Below are 25,707 nucleotides of genomic sequence, written 5' to 3'. Positions count from 1 at the left end.
GGGAAAGACTTTAAAAAGCTGTTGTTTTGCAGCATTCTGGACTTGTCTCATTATCTGAAATTATCTGACTATAACAATGCTATTATAGTCACTTTATCTGCAGGAGTGATATATAAGTATGTGCTTTATCAACAAGAGTTGTGTGTGACTCACAGGTGCTTGGCTTTTTTCTTGTATTGCAGACTGCTCTGAATTTGTATTACTTGGCCATCATTGGACATGGTCTTTCAATTGTATCACTGCTGATTTCTCTGGGTATATTCTTTTATTTTAAGTAAGTATATTTTAAATCCTTTATCAAATACCAGTGGTTGCCACAATCCTGGTTTCAATACTTTCAACCACCAGCCATCCCAATGAAATTAGATGGAGCAAGAAGGTGAAGAAACTCGGTCTGTTGGTTTGGCATTGAACATTATATTGTAATAAATTTTTAGGTTCGTTTTCTCAGAAACCTAAAATCAAAAATCTGCAAACCAAAAACCATAGAATATACTGAAAATAGGAAATGGGAAAGTGTTTGTTTCTTTTGGGTTTGTGACATATGGGGTTTTTTTGTGATAAAATGACCATGTGGATATTAGGAATTGGACTCAATGATCCTTGTGGGTCCCTTCCAACAGAGGATATTCCATGATTTAATGTTATGCCAAGCATCAACCAAACTAAAGAGGCAGTGGAAACAAAAATACTGATGACATGTGATAAGTACTATAATATTCCAAAGTAGGTACCCACAAAATATGACAACCTGTAAAGAAAGTGAGGCTGAGACCTACAGTAGAAACGGGAATAATAAAAATAATCCTGTTTTTTATTTCCCTGTATTCTGTGTATGACAGGCAAGTCACCCACTGACTAATAGTTATTGTGTTACCTTCTTGAAAGGAAGTTTGAGCAGTGCATCACCACTGTCACAACAGCTCATAATGTGATGCACAGGTCTTTTAAAATTAGTCTTATTGCTTCATTTTTTTGAACTTACTTTTCTTTCCTGTGAAAGGCTCCTTTCCTTTTTTTAGGTGAAACCAGGAGTGTTGCCACATGAGCAGAGCTGAGAGACAAGTTATTCACTCTGCCAACTGCTGACCTCCACAGTGTGGGCTTCCCTTGTTAACTGGTCCTAGTTTAATCATTTCTGCATCATTTCTCATTGGATAATATACATCTGCTCTACCCTGCTGGTTTACTACATCTTTTTTTTCTTCCTAACATTTAAATACAAATAACACATACACTAGCAACTGACTTGGCTTTTCTCGTGCTGTGAACTTGAATTAGGTAGGGGCAGGTGATATCTGACTTTAAAAATTATCCTCTTTAGTCACATCTGGCTGAAAATAGTGTTTCCAGTTTAGGTATGCATTATTCCCCCAAGTTTCCACAACATTTCCACAAATCCCCAACAAACCAGTGTATCAACTTGGTAGCCTCTCTTTATGCAATCCAGTATTCAAGATGAATTTTCAGCTTTTTCTGGTCTCTTTTCATGAGGAAAACACAAGCACTTGTATTTTAATCAATGTATTTGCAGATGACCTTACAATTTTGAAGTTCACTTTCTTTCCACAAAATCAACATGTGAAGTGGCTCTGAGACCTTATAAAAAGTTTGATTTTTGCATTAAAAAATATATACTATTTCACTAACTGTCAAAAAGTTTAACAGACTAAATATCTAACATGACAGGAAAAATGCTTTGACATAGATTTCTTTGGGGAAAACAAAAAGATTTGGAATAAGATATGATTTTATAAGTTCAGAGACAGTCAAGCCTGATTTTTCTGGACTATACTATGAAAGCCAAGGCAATTTCATCTTGGCTTGTGGCACTTGCTGCAAAAGCAGGTGCTGTGCTTTGCTACCACAATGTGACATACTATGTCATGTTTGTCTAACCCTCCAGGGAATTTTTTTCCCCTCCCTCTTTCCTCAGGGAACCACATGGAATTAATATAGACCCACAAAACAGGTTTTCTAGACTGTGGTTGTGTTGGGATATAAAAGGAAATTACAGAATTTCAGGGAAGCTAAAGAAAGTCCTCTGCAAGCTGCTCTCTTGGGATTTACAGTTCCTCTAAAGTATTTTTAGGACTAGAAGGGTATTTAAGGCCCTAGATTAATTCCAGGATGTATTATGTATCGGCTGAAGCTTGGAGAATTATTCATAGCATTAACAGGTGGACTCTTTATTTTGCTATTGTGGGGGGACCTTTGAATTTATCATGTTTCCAAAGAATCTATTCTGTTAGTCAATTGACAGTTTCCAGACAACGTTTGCTGATCATTAGAATATCTTTGGGTTTTAACTATTTGGGTTTGGAATGGTCTTTCTGGGGGAATAAATTTTTCAGTATTTTAGTTTGCATTTGAAATATATTTTTTTCCTTCAGAAAATTGTCTTATTTGAAATTATTGCCCTGTTTGTGACTTGTGTTCCCCAGGTGGATTGGAGTTCTTGGTTTAATAGCATGAAATGAGCCACAAAATTGGAACTCTGATCTTCCTCTCTGAAAATGCTCCTATGAGACAAAAAAGAATCTTCTTGCAGTTCTTGCTTTCTCATTCTGTTACATACTCTAGATCATACACGTGTGTGTTGTAAATCTTCTGTTAAAATAATTGTGTGTTTTTTATAAAGAAAAACAAGGCAACAGAAGACTTAAAAAGGAAGTGATTTAGGAGAACCCCATAGCCCAAACAATACCCAACCAATTAACAACCCATAGGTGCATATTCACTGGTTGAATTTTGCAGTATTTGAATACCTTGAAAACTTAGATCTCAAACCCATCTAGGGACTTTTTAAAGTGCCACCTCTTTTCTTTTGGAGAAATATTGTAGAAATGAATTTTTCCCTAATGCCCAAGACATACAGGAGTCAAAATAGGAAGGGTAATAGGTAATTTAGCAGGAGGTCTGGTTTTATTTTACTACATGTGGTTTAATGCAGGGGTTGGTCATTCAAGTGTTCTTAGGTCATAAATACAAGAATTAAGTGATTAAAGGATATTATGTCATCATGAAAAATAGTCAGAAAAATGAAGATAGGAAGAATAACAGAAGAGGGAGGGTGGGGAGGCTTAGGAAAAAATCCTTTTATTACCAAGAGCAGTCTTGGTTTCTAAATGTCATCAGTCTTGCTTTCTTGTTTCTTGTCTGGTGACCCTTTCAATGCTTTTATGCCTGGGTGGAGGTGGGTGTGGATGGGTATGTTTGAATATTCAACAGGAACAGCTGCTGGCTGACCCCAGGAGATGGCCCCATTAGCTGTATGTGCTTTTCCTTGCCTGTGCATTCAATCTTAACAATAAGCAGACAGAATTCCAGAGTTCTTCGGGACTTGTTTACATAAAGCCCTTAACTGAAATCTAGGATTGTCTCTCTTTTAGTATATAAAGGGGAAAAAAAATACATTGTCAAAGAACATAAAAACCTGCATATCATAATAATCAAAGCTGATGCATTTTGAGTATTAAAACAAAAGACTAAAATTAACATTTTTAAAGGGTAATGGAATATAGTTTATCCCTTAATTCATGTACAAATCTGTGTTCTATATTTTGGACACTTTATCTTTTCTGTTTTCTTCAGCTAAATTGTACGTAGCAGCTGGAGTTTCATGGCACTCCTTGTGCTGCATGGCAGCACTGCTTTCCAGAGGGGTTTCCTCCCCCCATATTTAGTGACATGGGCTTAGCATGTATCAAGGTTCCCATGCCTGACTAGCAGAAAATGCCTAGCTCATGGAATTGCACCATGTGTGTCTGATCCTGCCAGCTTAGTCCGTGGGTCTGTGTGATGCTTTGCACACTGCTCTCATGGTAGCTGCAAAGGAAGCAGCCAAGATACTGTCTCCTCTCTAGCCAGTCTCTTCTGATTGTCCCTTTTTTCACTATCTGCATTGTTCTGTTAAAATATAAAGTTCTTCTCCCTCCTGCCCTCCCAAATTAAAAATGAATTACCAATATCCCTCCTTTGTCTGTTCATCCAGGCATAGTATTTAAAAAGGCTGGAAAACTTGATTTCTTTTTTCCCCTTGTGTGACAGTTTAGATTTGTCCCCTGCAGTCCTTTCTGATTTATCTAACAGTGGCATGTATAAGTGGTAGAATTTTCTCCTCCAGTTAGTCATTTAATTTGTCAATCAGCTGCACTCATCACTGGCTATGATGGAGGCAGATAGGTGTGGCTATAGAGCACAGACCTTTACAGCAGAGGCTTCAGGAGATGATTTCTCTGCAGGAACCAAAGAGCATTTCCTGAGCTTGCCCATAAGTACCACAGTCTTTATCCCTTCTCTGTGGGGAGAGGTTTCTCTGAGCACTCTCACACTGCACACTGTGCTGTGTTTCTGACTGCTGCTACTGCTGAGCTGTCACTCTGCTCATGCTGCAGCCCCTCTCTCAAACCTAAAAGGATCATTTTTACCCAGCTGTGTAAACTGATCACCTGCTTTCAGAACAAAATGATTGATGCTCTTTTGGGAATTTTGAGAATTAAAAGTCTAGGCTTTCTATCCTCTTTTGGGTTTGTCTGTAAAGGTGAATTTCATTGGAAACACTTGAATGAGAAAGCAGTCGTGCCTCTTGGAATAGCACTAAGTTAGACCTGCTTACCCTAGAATGGCAGATAAACAGGAATTTGTTGCAACTGTATTCAATATCTAGTACTGTTTAATGTTATTGAACCTCTGCTTAATAAAGAAACAAAAAAAGCCCTTCCGAAGATATTTTTCTTTTCAATTTTATCACAAGGTTAAAAGCAAACCTTGAAAAATTAACACCATTAAATGCAGTTATATAGTGCTTTTTATAATCATATCCTATATGCTGTTTATAACTTAGCTATCCACAAAAGTCAGGGTAAGATTTGAATTATTTAGCTTATTTGGTTATTTCTTTAGCTATGGGATTAAGGAAGAGGAAATGACAATATGAGTAAAAGGGAATTATTATCAAAAAATCTAGACAGGTTTGGGTAAACGGAAACATAGGGTAAGACAAATTCTTCAAGCTCAGGTGCAATAGTTATTTGGGAGATTCTTCAAGTACTAACAAAAAGAATAAAAGGTATAAATCTTCTGGAAAATGTTATATTATCAGTATTTAAATCTGTTTTCGCTGGCCACTACAAAGGTCTTTCACTGCAAATATACTGGAACTAAATGTACTTGCTTTTCCCCTGTTGGCGTTTGGAGCAAGGTGTTACCTTTCACATCATTCTGTTAAATTTTGTTTGGACCTGAGGAAAGGGTTGATGTAAGACTTATTAAGAAAATAAAGAGCACTAGTATTTCAAAATGTCAGTTGTCCCCAAGTACACATAGTTGTCCTCATTTGTTCTTGTTTCTCTTTTCTAGGAGCTTGAGTTGCCAAAGGATCACCCTGCATAAAAATCTGTTTTTCTCTTTTGTTTGCAACTCTGTAGTAACAATAATTTCACTGACAGCAGTTGCCAACAATCAGGAATTAGTTGCAGCTAATCCAGTAAGTGAAAGTATATTTGATGGCCTTGTTGTATTTGTATGTGAATAAGTTCAGCAGCATGGAAGAGACGAAACCTGAATAGTTGATGAAATGTTGTATATAGCAAGGTTAAAGTGTCCAGTAATGATGTGTCCATGTGACGTAGCACAACAGATGTGTAACAGTGATTTGGGCATTTCACATTTGAGGTTGTGAAATAGTAAAAACACTTTAGAAGACTGAGCGTACTCAATTCCTCTCCCCGATTTCACAGAATTACTTTTGCACTGAAACAACTGCAAGAAAGTAGCCTATTGTAGCTGATGGCAGAGGCTGATAGCTGAATTCACCAAGGGCAGGAAAAAAAGCTTTGCAAGGTATTTTGTATCTGTCAGCTGCTTTCCTATAGCTTTAACTTTGCCATATTCAGTTGAAATGAGAACAATAGCTTTTTTGTTTGTTTGTTTGTGAAGGGAGATAAAGTTGGCCCTTATATTCCCGAAGTAAAAATCAAAATAAAAAGTCCATCTATTTGGGTCTGATTTTTCTTTCATTCGTTTTCTGATAATATTGGGATAAGTGTGAGTTAGTAGCCTCTCCCAAAAGGCTAGGAGCTATAGCAACAGAAGAGTCTGAAGATGAAGCACATAAACAAACAAATCCCTAGCTCTGACTTTATTTTCATTTAGACCTGGAAGATAAATTTAAATTCTGTGAAAGTTAGGGCAAAACTCCAGAAGCTGGATCAAGTAAATAGATAAATTCTCTTTTTCCTGTGGAAGCTCATCAAAGTGCTGGAAAACATACTTGAGATAGCTGCTAATAACCACCACCAAGTGAGTTAGGTAGCAGAAGGTGGTAAAATTATACTGATTTTTGTTTTAAGCCAAGTGCCAGAAATAGATCAATCAAGCAGGCAGCAATTTCAGAAGGAGGAAAAACCAGAATCTATTGTGTCCATATCTACAAGTTAACCATTACTCCTTTTCCACAGCCTCATGTTTTAGACTTCACAGAAAATCATATTATAGCATTTAAATTGTAGAATATATTTTAATGAAGCTAACACAAGTAAATTCCAAGTTCCTTCCAAACCTCCTATGCAAGTTCTCAACAGGCCTTAAGTGCAGTTATGAGTAGGTTAAAATTGGGAGTATTGTAACCATTTTAAAAATTTACAGTGATCTCTATGTCATGATTGGTAAAGCTGAGAGGGATTGCCTACATCACAGTACATTTTCTTGTGTAGTTACACAAGAATTTAAGGATTCAGAATGGTCAAGCATGGCAAGGTGTGCAAGAAGGGAAAATATCTTACAGCTTTCTGCCATCATGCTTGAGAATCTCAAGCTCCTCATGTTTGAATAATAAAAAACAGGCTCAGTTATAAAGTTTTCTGCGACCATAAAGTATGGAATTGCAATTCCATGGAAATTCTCTTTTTAAAAAGTAAATAAACATGTAATTGTAGTGAAAACCAGAATAAACATTCACATTTGACTCAAGTGGTATTTTTTCCACTTTGCAAATAAAACTCTGAGATTTTGCATATTAAAAAATTTATCTTATACTCTGCTGCTTTCTCCCCCCCCCGCAGGTTAGTTGCAAAGTGTCACAGTTCATCTACCTGTACCTGATGGGTTGCAACTACTTTTGGATGCTGTGTGAAGGCATTTACCTGCATACTCTCATTGTGGTGGCTGTTTTTGCTGAGAAACAGCACTTGATGTGGTATTACCTTCTTGGCTGGGGTATGTAATTTCACATTCTGTATTTTCAGGGCAGTGCAGTCTCTTCCTCCTTTTTATGAGAATTGGAACAGCTATACCATTGCCTCTCTGAGCTGGTAGCTTTGAACAATGACACACCCCTCTTCTTTGTCTCTAGTGTTTTAACAAGCTCAGAAATATTAAGGTAGGAAGTTGTACGTACCTCTGTCTTTGCTGAGAGAGGGATTATGCATTTCTGGAGTCAGGAAGTGACTCCTCCTTTGTATAGAGAAAATAGTCTCCTATTATAAAAAAGACATTAAGAAGTAATTATTCATTGTTCCTCATCTCAAAGATGTTTATTCAGGAATGAATGTTTGTTTTCAGAGAAGTCTCGCCATGTCTAGGGTGGAGGGTCAGAACTGAGTTAGAGATGGCCAAGGATTTATTTTTCCAGCAGTTCCATTTGACCTGTATTGTTCACTAAGCAAACACAGAATAGCTGTAGCTGAAGATCTGAAGCAGTATCGGTATCAAAACTAACAAGCTAAACCTGGTCATTTCAGATAACGCACAACAGCTTTTTCACAAAGTGCAAGTGAGGGCTCTCCCCTCAGCTGCAGGGTGTTGGCACACTCAGCTCCGTGGGTCACTCACTGTCCCACTGCAGGCACAGCTGAGATGTGGCTAAAAGATCATAGGTGCTCAGCAGCTTCTGAAGGTTAGGTACCACCAGGGTGTCAAAGGCCCCAGATATCTAATCTGCTTATTCTTTTAAGTTTGGAATTTAGTCTGACTTCCCGAGTCTAATTTCAAATTTGTTTTCTGAGTACCCAGTAAGGTATTCATACCTTGTCCTCACACCAGTGAGGACATTATCAACATTGTTAATCATGTTAAAGCTATGGTCATATGTAGAGTTACCATTTGAATATTACCTACCTATTTGGTGTTACTGCAAATCGTAGTCTGAAAAGCATGTGTGTTAATGAAAATCAGTTGTTGCATTCTGAAAAGTTAGAATTTGATTTACCTTTTCTTTCTGTGTGTTGCTATGGTTTCCCTGGCAAGTCAATGGGAATGAGATTTCATACCCCCTCAGAAAGAAATCTGAGAAAAGAAAAATTGAATTGTTCCTGTTAGTTTATTTGCTCTTCAGGTATATAGCTTGGATGAGATTCTTGCAAGATACACAAGTTTACTTAGTTATTAGGCAAGTTTGCTTATGAAGAAAGTATTGTTTTTCCTTCACAGGTTTTCCACTGATCCCTGCCTGCATACATGCTGTTGCTAGAAGTTTATATTATAATGACAAGTAAGTAGCATTTCAACTTGCTTTGCAAAACTTTACTATTTTATTTAAGGGAAAATAAAAAAAAAAATACAAAAATAATAAATGCCAGGTTTTTTTCTTTTCCTATTTCTCTTCTGTAGTTGTTGGATCAGCTCTGATACTCATCTGCTGTATATCATCCATGGCCCTATTTGTGCTGCTCTGTTGGTAAGCATTTTTCAGGTCATATTTTGTTTCACGTGTTTGTTTTCTGGCTGCTCCTGATGGGCTTATAAACTTGGTAAGAGACTAAAGCTAACATTTAGAGGTCACTGTCGTTTGTGGGTCTCCCACTTAACCCAGTAGGTGCCTTAGACACACAAGATACAAGAAGACATAAGAAATCTTGACCTTATTAAGCAGTACCTCTGGTCCTTTGAAAAACTCATGTTGATTAACATTCCACTTAAATGCTAGTGACAAGAAAGGACTAAATAACACCTGATGTACTGGAGGGCAAGTTCAAATGCTTCATTTAGCTGAGAATGCTTTCTCATGCTCAGACTAATTGCCAGGTTGACCCTACTATGAGCTTCCTTGTGCCTCTGTGCTGTAGCCAAACAGACCTCTGGTCCTTTGAAAAACTCATGTTGATTAACATTCCACTTAAATGCTAGTGACAAGAAAGGACTAAATAACACCTGATGTACTGGAGGGCAAGTTCAAATGCTTCATTTAGCTGAGAATGCTTTCTCATGCTCAGACTAATTGCCAGGTTGACCCTACTATGAGCTTCCTTGTGCCTCTGTGCTGTAGCCAAACAGGGATTGGAGCTTTTTTTTTTAATGCCAGGGCTGACTGTGGATGGAGAGAAACTAGAGCAAGCCTGTGGGAAAGAACCAGTGCAAATAGTTCTGCAAGTGCTTATGACTGCCTCTGATACTAATCTAGCAGTGTGTACTTTGGCCACTGGGGCATTGCAGCTCCTCTGTTTCCATAGCCCTTGTGAACTCTTAGAGTGCAGTGTTCTTACACTCCGAATTAATGCCAGCTCTGTTGGGTGTCTGCTACTGAAGACATTAAATTCTCGGTAAGTAACTGAAGACAGTACTGCATAAAAATCAGTGTTGTACATCAGTTATACCAGGACTGGATTTAACCTGTAAAATTCAGATTGTTGCAAAATAGAAATAGATGCCTATTTGCACAGCCATAATTAATGCCTATGAATGCATAATGCAGAGAATGGGGCAGTATACAGGCATTCTGCATGTAACTGGAATTAGCCACTGACTATGTATGACAGTCTTTTATTTTATTGTAACAGAAACTTCAAGCTGATCTGGCAAAACTACTATGTACATGACTGCTGACTTTGCTCATGGCTTTTCAGTTCACAGAAGGAAATTCATTAAGAATGAAAACCTTAAGTAACTTTCTGGAAAGAATTTGAGTTTCTGATTTACATGGGCTTTGACTTCTGTTAAATTGTTAATGAATATTTGTGGAGGGCATTCCGTGCATAGAATTCTCTCAGAAAGACCATTGCATAAATCATGTAGTTCTTGTGATTCCCTTTCTCACTCACACTGAAATTAGCTAGTGAACCTAAATTTTGAAGACTGTGATGATACCATGACACACCTGAGGCCCTCTGTGTGGGAAGCCAGAAGCAGTGCCCTGAAATTGAGATCTGTGGCCCTTGGGGTGTGAATTATTACTGATAATCTCCTGTTCTGCCAGTCAGTACTGCCATACATTTTTATGTACCTTTATGTACCTTTAACTAATCTGCTGTGTTCTACTCTCTAAACTTAAATCCAGTTTTAAGCCCTTTCCATTTTTGTTGTCTCTACTTACACAGAACCCTATTTTCACAGAAAGGTGTAGAGGTGTTTTTGTGGGTTGTTACTTCCATCGTTCAGGTATCTTTTCACAAAGACATCACTTAAGTAAAGCTCTTTAAAACTAAACTATAATTCGTATTCATCAGAACTTGTTTTACATAACAATGTAAAAATATGTGTAAAACCTATAAGACTGCTGTCTTCCATGAAGTGACCTCATTTTAGGGTGTAAGATCATTTTCTCCTTCCAAGCAGTGGCTTCCACTAAGTCACACTGCAAGTGGGCAGAATCCTATGGGCTTCAAATGCACTGGAACTGTCCCAAATGATCAAGTCTTCTTTCCATTCAAGACAGCACTAGGAATGTTCTTTGATTTTACTGAATGCATAATAATCGTCTCTGTGGAGTTGGTTTGGGTAACATTTTGTCCATTCTCTTTGCAATTTACAACTGTGTACACCTTTGATACTCCTATATTTTTCATGAGCTGACTGAAGGTGTTTCTCTGCCCTCAGTACAACCAGTAAATTTATCTGACAATCGTGTAGGAATAACAAAGATTAAACACAACTGACATCTTGTGTGTGATGTGAAAGTACTTTAAAGGGGTTTCTTTCCTTTCTGGTAACAAAAAAATGTAATATGTTGATTCAGAAAAGACAAGCTAGGGATAAAGTTGTTAGATTAAATGCATGTGTTTGGGCTTTGTGAACAGAACCCTCATTTGCTTAAGCAGCTTGCTTGCCAGATACAATTTCCACACTTTACTAAGCATGACCTGCTTTAGTAGACATTTAAGCAACAATGTTAAACTGCAAATTAGATAACAAGGGAGAAGACACTGTTTCTATTTGCAGGAGCAAAATCTCAAAGAATATGAAGGGGACTGTCAAGTGGGTGCCAGGAAGAATTGGCAGAAGCCAGTGGGAATTTAACTCTTGCACATCACTGAAAATCCTACAATTACATAAAATTAACAACGCTGCTTTTATGGTCCCTTTTATTACATAACTGTGGGCAAATCCCTGCCAAAGAAACAGGACATGGGAGCAGACATAGGTTGCATTTTGACTGGAATTGTCTTCAGCTGACCGTTAAATTACAACTGTTTGCCTAAGCAATCACAAGTAAAAAAACAGTATGGGAATAAAACAATAGAGGGTGATGTTAGTTTCCATGCTAGACAAATATTGATCAAAATTGGGGGGAGGGGGCATGAAACAGGAATGGATTTGTACTTTAGTGAAACCAGTAGTGATTTCAGGTATGTGTCAGTGCACTAGTGATTTAGTTTGCATTGGTGCCACGGAAAGATATTTTTATCTAGTTATGCCATTATTTATATAAATAATGCTACAGGGATGTTTGTTTCTCCCGATAATAATGTTTTGTATTGGTCTGACAGCCTTTTATAGATACAAGGTCTAAGTGAATGTGTACTAGAAAGGAGCTCCTAGTTTTGTCTTTAATTTCCTTGTATTTAATGACTTTAAGATGGACTCAGTGCAAGACTTTGGAGTTTAGAAGCTGGATGCCCAGCACCCATATACCTTGGGAGTGTCCCCGGGCCAGCTTCAGGACATGACTTCATGAGCACATACTGCTGTTCTGCCCAAGCAAGCCAGCATCAAACATACTAAGATCTGAAGCTTCATAATTGGACTAAAAGCCAAGCTAGTATCTAAGAATATCTGAATTTCTTGAGCTGGGAATGCTCTGTTTTTATCATCCCAAGGAGGAATTTAAACCTACAGGCTAATAAGAATTACTGCTTAGCACAAACTCAGCATAGAGAGAAGCAGGAATATCAGGGACTTAAGGAAAGTTTAATTCAAGAACTGCAGCACCTACTAACTTGTAAGCTCAGCTAAGTTCACAGACACCCCTAAGGCAGAACCTAAATGCTACTAAGTTTGCAGTACAGGCAGCAACATTTCTTTTTATCTAGGTTTGCCTTCTCTGCCTTTGTTTCCATTTCTGTTCACTGGCCCAGTTCAATTTTCAGGTCACTGTGGAGCTGTCATTATTTTACTCAGTGTTCATACTGCAGCTGCACAACAGAACTCCTTTGGGGTTTTCCAAACTATCACAGTCATTTTGATGGTAATATGTATGAGAGTAGTTCCACTGGCCTACTTTTGCATAATGTAAAAATCTGCTCACTACCTTGCTAAAATCAGGACCTGTTTTCATCACTTTAATTAAGAATTCAGTTCATCCTGATCGCACTCTCTTTTGTGACAGAAGAGATATTCATCAAAAATTGGTGCTACACACTTCTACTGATACTCATACTGCTCTTCTCAACTCTGTCCTCTGCTTTGCTTCATCCAGTGTTGTTTGCCCTGTTAGCTGTTTGCAGACTCTTCACATGCTTAATTTTATGCTTTTTGGTTTGGGTGGTTAAATATAAAAATTCTGTGCATGTTGTAAAAGAAGTAGCTGCTTGTTGGGTGATATTTTATGCCTGGCTGCTGCAACTTATATCTTCAGTTAGCATTCAAAGACAGTGTTATAGGAATTGGCCATAGTACCAAAACATGAGAGGGCTGAAAACTCAGTGTTTGAGACATGTTGATGTAGAATAAGCAGATTTAAGAAGGATTAAATTTAGAAATGGAGGAAGGATGTGTTGTCTATGTGTACTATAGGAAGTTGGATGGGGATCGCGGGCTACATAAAATCTAAATAAATCCCTTGAGAAAGAATCAGAAGACCTTGGTTGTTTGAACAAAGCTGAAAGGTACATGGATGCTTCCAGAAGAAATTTGTGCAGTAGTTTCCTATGTAAAATGATTTCCTGTTAAAATGATTTAAATAGCATGTAAGTAGAATATAAATAACATCACATATCTGTCAAGGGCCATGTTGCTATAACAATACGCAGCTGTTTACTCTGAAATCCTGAACTGACATAAAGAATTCTGTCAGGGCTGTGGGGGCTGTGGTGACACACATGGTCTGAAATGGCTTCCCTGCTGGCATTTGTCCCACAGCAAGTCGGACACCTCCTCCTAGACCAGGAATTCCAAGGCTTTTTAGAAGGAAATTGTCTGTCTGTCAGCTTCTTCCCCTGCCCCTCTTTTGTCTCTAGTTGTTGACAAGGACTGACAGTCATCTGGAAGCTGAGATAGGACTAGAGTCTGTGTCTCTCCCTTCCATAGTGGGTCCCCTAAGCACCACTGCCCTACCTCTGGGCCCCTGGGCAAAGTGATGGACTAGCTGAGCTCTCAAGGTCTCTTCTAGCAGCAGGTTCTATCGGGGCTGCCAGTATTGAATGTTAGATGGAAATGGGGTATAATCATATCTAATGCTGCTGTTGCTCTGGTTACTCACATCCTAGGGCTGGGGGGAGTGTGTGATGCATATACACACACGTGTACATATGTGTATTAGTTTTGTGGTTTCTTACAAAGAGTATTCATGTTGGAAGATCTAATTTCTAGCAGCAGGTTCTATCGGGGCTGCCAGTATTGAATGTTAGATGGAAATGGGGTATAATCATATCTAATGCTGCTGTTGCTCTGGTTACTCACATCCTAGGGCTGGGGGGAGTGTGTGATGCATATACACACACGTGTACATATGTGTATTAGTTTTGTGGTTTCTTACAAAGAGTATTCATGTTGGAAGATCTAATCTGCATTGATGTCAGTTTGGCATGCATTCCTGTTTGTCAACCTGAAGGAACAGAGATGCACCACTTTTAACAAGACAAGCCTTAGTAGATGTGGTAATAATGAAGTTCAGTAGTGCATGGAATACTGTAGAGCATCATCTCACTGCTTGCCCCATTTGCAGTTCTGCTGAACAAATAGAAAAATCCAACCATTGGCCACTGTGAGAATGTTAAATCCACTGTTTCTCTAGAGGAGTATACAGTTCCTTGTAGCAGCATTTTGCCTGCCATTTTATTTTGTTCTTTTTTATTCTGATCTTTTTTCTTGATAAACTGTCAAATTCATGTTTGAAAAATAAAAGGTAGCTTTTTGAAGAACTGTATTTTAAATAGAGGGAGGTAAAGCATCATCCTCTTTCTTAACCAACCTGAAAAGAAACCATCATTTTAAAACCACCTAATCCTAATCAATCATTAGCACTGGCAAACCACTGGGTATGTGGATGCCACTTGCTTAGTAAGTTAGAGGAATGGATGTGGATACTACGAGTTAAAGCCACATCTCAGTTGCTTAAAGGTGTGTTCAAAGACTTTTGACAGTTGTTTCTTGATCAGTCATAATGCTGGTCATGTAGTTTGAGTTTTCTTATATTGTCTGGTTTCTAGTCTTACAGAGCAGTGTGTGGGATGTTTTTCAGTCTTCCTTCAGTGTCTTTTCCTTTTCCAACAGGTGAATCTTTTCTTCCTGCTAAATATCGTTCGTGTTCTCATAACGAAGCTGAAAGACACACACAAGGCTGAATCCAATCTGTACATGAAAGCAGTGAGAGCCACCCTGATTCTTGTCCCACTCCTTGGCATTGAATTTGTCCTGTTCCCATGGCGACCAGAGGGTCGGATCGCTGAGGAAGTGTATGACTATGTGATGCACATCCTCATGCACTACCAGGTAGGAAGCATTGCACAGTCCTTGCTCACCTGAGCTATGTAGCACTTGGCGTGTGAAGCCGAGAAAAGAGGAATGATGGTGGTGTTTTAATTTTTAAAGACCTTTGTGCAATATTCTTAGAAATTATCTTAGCTTCCTCCTTATACTGAACTGTCATTTACTTTGAAAGAAACATCATGGTGGATAACCCCTTATTTTTAGTTATCTGTTATTAGAAATTATTCACCATGTTTAGATTGTCCTGCATTTTCTTTGCTATCTACATCTGAATTTTATTAGAAACCTCTAATTATCTCACACCTGAAATACCCTAGATGCATGTGAAATAAAGCAGAATCTATATTTTATTTTACAGGGTCTACTAGTGGCTACAATTTTCTGCTTCTTTAATGGTGAGGTAAGGGAACAACTTTCAATATATTTACAATAATTTTCCTTTTCTTAGGGTTTTGTTTTGTTTTAGCAATTAAGGAGATGGTAGTTTTGAAATTTTTTTGCAAAATTTTATGTCTACATTTGTCAGAATTAAAAATGGAAGGAAAGTGTCAGGCTTCCAAGAGCAGAGCTTGGGAAGGACTGTGCCATCATTCATGGCATCATTAAGTGCGTTAGGACTGACTCTGGTGCTAAGCAATATACGTTTGTCTTGATTAGATAAGAAATTGAAGACACTTGTCACTTTGATATAAATTCTCAATAAGTATCATAAAAGTAAAATGCAGTTCAACATTCCAAAGGTGTATTTGTCTGTATTAGAAGCTGTGTAGCATGTTATTCTGGAGAATCACTGTTTGGTTTTCCTGTAGCAGGAATAAAGCACACTGCATATGTGTTGCTGGGCTGGGGTAGGGTGGTACCCCATGACAGGGAGTTGGAACTTTAAATCTATAAGGTCTCTTCCATCCCAAACTGTTCTATGATTTTCTGTTTGTGTTATGATGGCTCTTTGGGAAAATTTTAGGCTGAGGTTTGAAAAACTCTTTTTTCGCCCAGATGAAAAGCATCATTCAAAAAATCAGACCTTCACAGCTTGGTGTGCTTAGGTTAGAAATTTGTGTTGAATAAGAAGTGCACTTTTAAGAAACCTTCATCAGTTCAAGGACGAACTTCTGTATTATGTTTCCCAGTTAGAGGATTATGCCATATGTCAGTAATGGATGGTATTGATCCCATTAAAGCTAACAAGCTTTGCTGTTACCTTGAATTGATCAAGACTCTGCACCCCTGGAGTGCACACAGTGACTTTCATGTAGAAACTCTTGCTCCAAGCTGGAGAGAGTACACTTACAGAGGCTTAAGGTTGCAGAGTTTAAAGTGGTAGAAAGGATGAAAAAAGGAATATATATAGAGAGAGTTAAAATAGTTAATACTGCTCTTGCTTGCAAAAAACTTTAACGACCCCAAAACAAATAAACAAAAGCACCCCACTAAGAAAACTAACTGGTACTTTTCCAATGCTTTTGGCAGAGGAAAAATTAGAATCCTACACTTATTCCTACACATCTGTTTGTCCATTTGTTCTGCATTTAGTGCAGTTACAGTATATGGCTGTAAGCAGATGTGTGGGGGTAACCAGATGTTTTCATGTGACTGAACTCTTAGTTTCTTTTTTCAGATGTTATAAATTGTGTCAGTGTGCTTATATAATGTTATTGGACAGTATTATTTACTTACAGGAAAATATTTTGTTACCACTAGAATTGATTCATGCAGATTGCCCTTCTTTTCCTAAGTTCAAAGCTGACTGAATTGCAATGAAACTTCCTTGGGGTTTGAAGGTTTGTTTGTGTGTCATTGTGTGTCCCCTCACAGTGTGTCTCACTCATTTTTTTGCCAAGGAGGCACAAAAGGTGTGGGTTGAAATACCTTGGACTCGATGGCATCTTTTCTAACCTTAATGATTCTGTGATTCTGTAAACATTTATTAATTTAGGCACTTAATTTTTAGACTGTAGGCCTTGATTTTGTGAGTTAAACATACCTTCTCTCTAGAGAGAGGAAATTTATGCTTTTTAAACCACTTTTGGGTTCAGTGCTCCAGTGACCTCTATTCACTTTTTTAATTTTCAGTACACCTTGTTCAAGAAGAGTCTTAACTGCTTTATAAACAACTGTATCAGTAAGGAAATCCAGGGGGAGAATGACAGTATAGGTAGGAAAAATGTCTGCAAAGGAAAAAAGTGTCCTTTGTGATCTAAAAGATTGTGCCTGTAGCACATAAGCCTGCAGGCACACGTGTGTTCTGTTGCCATTATAGTCCCTTGCTGTGATACCAATCCCTGAACAAAGCCTGCAACTGCAGCTTAGCTGCTGTGTAAAGATTCTGCTTTCTCATCACCTGTCATAGCAATAATTAGAGACTGTACATAATGAGAGGCATCATGAGTTGGTGTCAGTGCTTGTCTGCAGCAAGTCTGTGAATGCTGGTGTTGGAATTGACACTGAGTGACCATGGAGCAAAGATTTTCCAGTGGAGTATTAGCAATTAAAAATGCTAAAAGCAGTAATTTATTTATGTCTACATCTTTCTGTGTCAATCTTCTATCTAAACCTTCTATACCAAATATCAGGAGACAAATCCTGTTCAAGCAGACACTGCTGGCCAAAATGTGAATAAAAGTGATCTGGTAGCATAGAAAATGTAAAAATAGTGAAAATAAACTAAGAAGTGTAAGAAAAATAACTGATATGTCCTGCTGACTATAGCCAAGGAACATCTCTAGCTTCCTGAGCAGCACAGCCAGGTATGGCCTGTCAAATCCAGTTCTAATATGCACTGCAGCTGTTTGTCACAAACCTCCTACAGACAAGGGCCTATGTGCAAACTCTTCATCTTGATCTTCTGTTGCTTCCCTGAGGACACTCCCACTTTGCTTATAGCTCAGCATCCCACAGAGGAAGATGCTCCCACCTACCTCTTCATGTTTTCCAGTTTGAGTTGGCCTAGAGTGGGTTTTGGGGTGACAGAACCTTGTCCCAGATCTCTGATAAATCAATAGAAAGATTCCTGTTGAGATATTAATAACAGGTGCTAATACTGACCTGCATGATCCACATAAGGTTTGTGGTGTGGGTTTGGGTTTTTTCCTTCCATTTCACTGATCTGCAGAAGTGTTGCCATGAAGGTCACAGACTCAGGTCTGCAGAGATATACAGTCTGTTTAGTGAAGATGAGGTAGGTGAGGCTCTGTTGTGGGTTTTTTCCTCCTGGCTGGTTGCTGAGTTGTTGAATCTGTTTGATATTGAGCATCAAGCTGCCAGTATGTTAGAGGGCTGACTAGAAAGAGCCCCTTAGGAAAACTCATCAAGAAGAGCCATTACTAACTAAGAAGGTGAGAAAGCAAGAATCTTCCAGCTAGAACTAGCATCTCTGTTAGTGACTGAGAAATAGAATATTTATTACATTATTTTCTTTCATTAAACACATTACTTAATATCCATTCTTGTAGCAAAATCACAAAGTGCTACCTCTCCTGAGCTGAATTTACAGCTCTGTGCCACTGCTCAAAGCTGAGGAGAGAGGGGTAAAAGGTCTGTTCTTACTTTGTGGGTAGACATGCATATTGTTAAACAGAGTATAACTAGTGGTGAAAATTAGTTGTCGTGTTGATTTTTCCCACCTTCTTCTCTGAATGATTGATTGCAAGGTTAGAGAAGACTGCAAATAATAATAAATGAAAGGATGTAACACCCTACAAGAACAGACATGTGGCAGGGCAGAGGTGAAATCCTGATTCAGCAGTAGCAGAGGGGCTTCAGGAAGAATGCCAGAAATATGTGGCTTAGTTAGAAATGCATGGAGAGAGCGTGATGGGCAATGGGGCAGGCAGAGAGGAAACTGTGTTTGCCTGCACAGGAAACACTATTTATAGCAGGTTTTCACTGGCTGGAGCAGCTGAACACACTGTTTGTCCCTCGCAGCAGCCTGAAGGCTCTTGTCTCACAGGGATGCTGATGGACCTCAGGAGCTATGGGGCTAATATTCTTTAGGACTGGCTTACAAATATTATTAACAAGTGAAAATAAGCAAAGTGTTAATGAAGAAACCAGGAAAAGTGTGGGAGAAGATTGGAATGATTTCTCTTTGGCAACCTGGGGCAAGACCCAAGGGAAAGGCTTCAAGTTGTGTCAGGGAGGTTTAGGTTGGATATTAGGAAAAGGTTCTTCCTCAGAGGGTGTTTGGGCACTGGAACAGCTCCCAGGGCAGTGGTCACAGCCCCAAACCTGACAGAGTTCAAGAACTGTTTGGACAATGGTCTCAGGCACACAGTGGGTTGTTGGGGATGGCCATTGCAGGGCCTGGATTTGGGCTCAGCGATCCTTGTGGGTCCCTTCCAACTCCGATTGATCTGTGATTCTCTGTAAGTCTTTTTACAATTTGCCCAGTCTAGTTTATTTCCCCGCTCTGCCAAGAGACTTCTTTGACCTTGGTTAAGCCCTGTAGTTGCAGTCATTGGCATTTTCTCACCTCAAGTTAAAGTGAAAATTGCTCAAAGTGTAATTTTTTGCACATGTGTCTACAATAAAACTCTGATCTTACTGAGGCAATTGACTATGGAAAGTGGAACAAATAGAACACAGCTTAGTGATAAGCACAGACTGATTGATATGATTTCTAACTAAATTCCAAGCTTCCTTCTGGGAAAAGATGGAATTTTGAATATGCCTCTTCTCTTTGCTTTATGAGAGATTACCAGAAATGGATTCAACCTGTGTGAAGATTTAAGGTTCTGTATTGCTATGCAATGCATATATTAATTAATGAAAAAAGTTCCTATGTGAAACAAGAACTTTCTTTTTAGATTTGGAAAAAAATACAGAATTTTGACATGAAAAGCAGTAAGATCAGATACTCAGAACTATTAAGGTACTTGATTTCTACTGACTGGATGTTTAGAGTGGGTTAGAATGGTCTTATGAAATGTAAGAGAGTCTTTCCTTGGCCCTAAATTTCTTATGTAATCAGTTGATACTTCTTTCCTTACGCTCTGACATTTTATTTGTGAAGGTTTGGAGAAATAAGAAGTTGTCCTTTAAACAGAGGTTTCTGATACCAGATTGGAGGAAGTCTAAAAATTACATCCCTTTTCTTCTATTTATTTTTGTGTTTTGTAATTAAAGCCAGAGTAAAATTAGACAAAAGAAGCCATTGTGTGAGGGAAATGTGAAGCAAACACAGAAAGAAATCCTGAAGACTTATGGAAAATCCTAAAACTATTTACCCACGGTATCAACAGTTAACTGGGGGAATCACTGTCACTGGTTAGTATGTAACAAAGTGAAATGAAGGTCATGTTTGTGAGTGAGGCCTGTGATTTGGGGGGCACTGCTGGGTAAGTGTGAACTCCCCAGCACTTCCCAACAGCCAGTGCTGTACAAAGTTTGGCTGAAGAGGAAATTAAATATTCATGATCTATGGGCAGTTTTTTTAAAATATAAAAAATGTCTTGAAAAGCAGTAACGAGCTATTACCATTCTTAGCATTTCTCACTTGGCATCTTCACTGAAAGACTAATTCCGTGTGAATTTCATGAATGTGGCATTTCATCACTCATGCACAGGTGTTTAACCATATTGTAGGAGAGGAAGGCTATGATAAACACCACATCCTTTCAGGGGGAACATGTAAACCAGCTGGGCCTTCAGCTATTTGATCAGTTTTATTTTTAACTCTGGAAGAAATGTGGAGTTTGGGAAATTGTCCTAGTCATTTGCTTAAGGTGTGGTTAGAAATTAGGAAAGACTTGTTTGTGCCAGAACAAGCAAATGTAAATTATGGTTTGTTGAGAGTAAATGAGTTTACAGCTGCTGAGGATGTAGTCTTTTGAACATAAGGGTGAACAGAAATGACCTTTTTCTCCTTTAAATATGATCTGTCCACACTGGACTGCAGTTCAAGGGGAAAAAGCAGAAAATGTCATTGCTGCTGTTCCTCCTGCAATCTGTGTTTTGTTTTAGTGACTAGTACACTACTAAGAGTACTAGTGCGTCATTATTTCACATCAAATTTGCTGAAAAATAATGCTTACTTAAATTGTAAATCTTTCTGAACACCTCAAGTGACAAATGACATGGAGGTACCTCCACTGCCAGGATTACTGAGCCTCTACTGCCTAATTTGGTGAGACATTTTTGTGGCCCTCATGCATCAGAGAATGAGCTCTCTCCAAGTGGCTTATTTGCATCTCTTTTTGTTTTCTGGCATAGGTGCAAGCTGTTTTGAGAAGACACTGGAACCAGTACAAAATCCAGTTTGAGCACAGCTTCAGCCACTCGGATGCGATGCGCACTGCTTCCTACACAGTCTCGTCCATCAGCGACGTTCAGGGCTACAGCTACAATCATGACTGCACCAGTGAACATTTAAATGGGAAGGGCTACCACGACATGGAGAGTGTGGTTTTAAAAACTGAAAAGCTCTATGGTTGACTGCCAAAGTCCTGGCCTGTGCCAGTGGCCTCACCCTCATGGACTCCAAGTCTGATTTAGTGACTTCATGGCCAGAAGATTTTACCTAGCTTGGGATATGTTATTCTCCTGAATGATGCAAACTAAACCACAACATGGTTTTTTGTACGTATGTGTGTGTGTATATATATATATACATATATATATATACATCTATATGCATATATACATATGTTTGTGTTTCTGTGTATCTATATAGTATTGACATCTGTACATATATATATATGTATGTATGTATGTGCATTTATATAAGGATACAAACTTTGCCTCCTCAGTTTCTACTGTGTAGACAAAGTTGGCAATTTTTTGTACAAAGGGACTCAATGAAGGATTTGATTTTCTTGGAAGTTTGTATAAAACTGTGCTGTGTTGAAGCCACTTAATTTGCCTATAGAATCTTAGAGTGTAAATACCATACTCGATTGTCTTAATTCAGCCTAAATTAGAAAAAAGCAAAATGTTTAAAGTAGATGCAATAATAACCATCTAGGTTATTTTTTTTTGCCCAGCGTTTATTTGGCTGTCAAAAAAGGCCAACATATAGTCTGAGATAACAGACTCAAAGTTATTGCTGGTTTGGTTAAGGATATTGATAGTCTGGTTTGGTCAAAGATATTGACAGTTTGGTTAACAATATTGTTGGTCTGGATTGGTCAAAGATATTGATGGTTTGATTTGGTTTTTTCCCACTATTTTACATCAGGCATGGAAACACCAATTCAAGTCTGAGCCTGTACCTACTTCTGTACTGCAATGTAGTATCTGGCAGCAAGTTTTGAGCGATTTTATTTAAGCTATTTTGGCATATTGAGAAGTATGCCCTTCTCCTGAAGTGCGTGGAAGTTTCTTACTGGCTTTAACACAGACAAGACCGAGGCCACAATGCCAGAAAAGAAAAGGAGTAACCTGAATAACTGCAAACCCTTCAAGACACTAACATGTAATTGCAGCTGATGCTATGCTTAAGGAATTTACTCAGCCTGGAGAGAACCATGTACAGAATTTGTTGTAGCATTGTTCTTATTTTATTTTTGAGTATTTCCCTGGCCATACATTTGATAACTTATTCCTTCATTCTTGGGGCAAAGTTTTGATTGATTTTGTGGCTTTTGCTGTTGTCTGAGATAAGCAGTGCACATGGCATACTAACTTTAATGCCGGTGTATAAGATTAAGACTAATCAAGCAACCAAATGTTGGTAGTTGTCATTATTTGGAAAATCCAATATAAAGTTTGTTTTATAAAGGTTCAAAACATTATGGAGAATTTTAACATTCTTTTGGACTGCTTGATTCTGAATCTCTCAGTTACTTAGCTTAGAACAGTACATTATATGCTGTTTCTGTGGTTCTACTGGTGTATAAAGGCCTCACTGAAAACAAAGAGGTTGTCAGGAAGGTCTTGAGAAAATGTGTCTTTATAGGAATTTATGTTTTTGTTAAATCTTTATGCTTTAAAGAAATAGTTTTAAGTGCAATGACAAAATGCTCAAGAATGAGAGCATGAAATGAGTTCAGAAAAGCCCTACTAAAAATTACAAAAGTAAGAAAAAGTTTTAAACATTTAGTTTGCAGAAAAGTTTACTTCAAGTGGGGAAAAAACCAAAATGAAGTAGAAGAAAAAATAGATGCTGGAGCTGACAGACTATTATGCTCATTAATGTATATCTGGTGCATCTAAGGCAGCCAAAAAATTGAAGGACAGTTCTTTCTGAGAACATTTCAGTTTTAAATACTTCATTTTGTATATGAACAGCTTGACTTTACCACTTAAACATTTTTGTCAGTAGCTTTCTGTGAATTTCATTAGCCACTAGGCAATTTGCTGTCAGTGTTTAATAGATTATGACCTCATAATGCTTTGTACTTAGAAGGAAAATATTAGGACGATGTGGGAAGTTCACATCACTTGAACCTTTCCATAGTTCTTTACAGTTCTTATGTCTGGAGTTTGAATTTAGAAAGTGTTTCATTAATTAATTATTTTTGCAATATAGAATCTCAGCTAGGATGCACAAATTAAAATTTCTTTACTTCTGAAAGTCTGTCTGGTCTGTTCATGGGAATGATTTGAAAAATCTGTTGGATCTTGTGCTGCAGAGTCGTTTGGAATCTGGCAATCAGATGTCACAGGCTCTTACACTGTAAGAATACAGTAATGATGTCTGCTACAACATGATTAGAGGTTACTTGCAACTCTGCTTGCTGATCTAGGTAGTGTTACTTAAAATCTATGCAATGTTCTGGCAATATGAGTGGTGCAGAAAATCCCTGCTCTGGTGTAGCAGCTTTACACTTATGGGACCAGATCATCAATTGGTATAAATCTGTCTGGAGCTCCATTTGCAGAAACAACAGGTACCAGCTAAAAATCAAAGCCCAGGCAGATATCTGTCCATTTGAAAGTGCCTTTTCTTTTTTTTTTTAAGTCCTTTATGGTATATTATTAGACAATTAGTTCATGGTACCTGATGGGTTGTTGTAATTAAAATATATGTGGTGGTTAAGAGTGTGATACAATGTTAGACTTTGAATTAAGCTTCCTTCTGAGCTAGGCAGTTCACATTTATTTGCCTATAAATTTTTTATCATTTAATGCAAACTACTAGTTGCTAATTGCTCCCCATCCTCTATTAGAGAAAGTTGTAATGGTAATTTAGGAGGGAAAATTATTTTTCTACAGAAATTATCCTACTTCTAGGTGGATAATCATAGCATGCTTCTAGGCACACATCTGTCTTCTCTCTGGAAAAGAAACACACATCCAGCTGGATGTGCAAGAAAATGTTTATGGCTGTGGAGGGTCACATGGCATAGGAGAGCTATGTTTCCCCCCTCCTATTTTCTAATTTCCGTTAGAAAACACTAATTCCTTATTTCATCTTTGTACCTCCCCTTTTTCTGCGTATGTAAGAGAAGGATCTTCTTCTTAAAACGTTTTTCTGTCACCATAAATTAAAATCAAATCCCTATGCTGATTGTTATGGCTGATTTTCTGCTTTACAGAATGTTGCAGTTCATATCTGTATTCTCTGGGATGGAAGTAAACTCTGTTTTGGTGGGACTGTGAGATTCCTTTGAACATGCAAATAGTGACCTGTTATTGTTTGCTACTTTCTTTTTAATTTAGTGAGGATTTATTGTGTCAATTTACAGGGGCTACAGAAATAGTTGTCTTATATGTGCTGTAATACCAGTGTGTTAGGATTCTGTGAGAGAAAATATCTGGTTTTAATGCTGCTGTCTTCAATTAATAAAATGCTCCACTGGAGGGTCCCCTCAGTTGTTTGTTTAATGTTAGCATATATGCTATGTAATTTTTCATGGTGATGATCTACTAGAGTATTTGGCTGTAGAAATGCTGCAGCACATACTCCTTTTCATGTCAAGGAACACTTGGGCTGGAAACCAGGCAACATTCACTTATTGTACTATGTAAATAAGTTTAATAGAAGCTATAGCATTGTATTTATTGCTTACACTAAGAATGGAAAAATGTGAAGTTATTTTTTTGGTTGTGCTTTATTTTCACCTTGTTCATATGCATCATCATGCTTTTCAATTGCTGAAAGAAGTATTGTTTGTGGTCAATAAAATATTACTCCCTTTATTCATATGTCTTGTGCTATAATATGTAAATAACAAAGCTGATCTAAACTAGGCTTTCGCAGATCTCTTAATTGTTGGTTAATGAAATATGAACACAGAAAGAAAGTAATTACATAGAGTTACTGACAATTATTCTGGTGTTTGTTTAATACTTACATTTTGAACACACAGTAGAGCGTTGCATTTCTGGAGAAAGTTTGCATAGATAAGATGATTGCACTTAAAATTATTTACTCAAAACTTCCTATTTCTTCTGAATCTGCATTTTAATAAAATGTTATTAATACTTACATTAAGCCAAATTTTCTGTTTCATCATGAGTTGGCAGCAGGACTATCTTCATTCCATCAGTGTAGCTGGAGGTAGATAAGCAATCCTGAGCTCAAGAAAAAAAGAAAATCAGACTGCCTAGCAATATTTAAACACACACAGGGATCTTATATACTGTGATATAATAATACTACTACCTGCATGTTACCCATATTTAAAGTATGCTATTGTCCAATCAACAAATGCACAGTCTCCCCAAATCTCGTATCTGACTTTGGAGCAGGAGCCAGTAATTTTGTTGATCTTTAGTTCCTAGGGGTAAATGTCAGTCAGTGGAAATTGTTGCAGATTCTACTAAGTTATGTCTATTACTATAGCTAACTGTACAGCTTCGTACGTTCTACCAACACCTACTAATAATATCACTTACTGATTCTCTGTATCCCTCTGTAGAGATCAAACTACTAACTATTTAACAATTATTTTATGCTGTTGT

The 25,707-nt window shown here is 37.9% G+C and overlaps 1 protein-coding gene across 1 annotated transcript in view; it reads left to right on the top strand.

Moving 5' to 3' along the window:
• The window catches only part of CALCRL (calcitonin receptor-like), a 27,893-nt gene extending 6,560 nt beyond the window's left edge, over window positions 1-21,333 (top strand). Inside the window, exons 5-12 of the mRNA XM_009072301.1 lie at window positions 183-274; window positions 5,362-5,488; window positions 7,065-7,218; window positions 8,431-8,491; window positions 8,611-8,677; window positions 14,647-14,865; window positions 15,221-15,262; window positions 21,073-21,333. Of these exons, the coding sequence (XP_009070549.1) occupies window positions 183-274; window positions 5,362-5,488; window positions 7,065-7,218; window positions 8,431-8,491; window positions 8,611-8,677; window positions 14,647-14,865; window positions 15,221-15,262; window positions 21,073-21,294 (984 nt within the window). The 3' untranslated portion in view covers window positions 21,295-21,333. The remainder of the gene's footprint in view (window positions 1-182; window positions 275-5,361; window positions 5,489-7,064; window positions 7,219-8,430; window positions 8,492-8,610; window positions 8,678-14,646; window positions 14,866-15,220; window positions 15,263-21,072) is intronic.
• Window positions 21,334-25,707: the final 4,374 nt, after the last annotated feature.

This window comes from Acanthisitta chloris, unplaced genomic scaffold (assembly GCF_000695815.1).
Source record: "Acanthisitta chloris isolate BGI_N310 unplaced genomic scaffold, ASM69581v1 scaffold21453, whole genome shotgun sequence".
Classification (NCBI taxonomy): Eukaryota; Metazoa; Chordata; class Aves; order Passeriformes; family Acanthisittidae; genus Acanthisitta; species Acanthisitta chloris.
The sequence above is the reverse complement of the archived record's forward strand: the minus strand, read 5'-3'. Positions and strand labels throughout refer to the sequence as shown.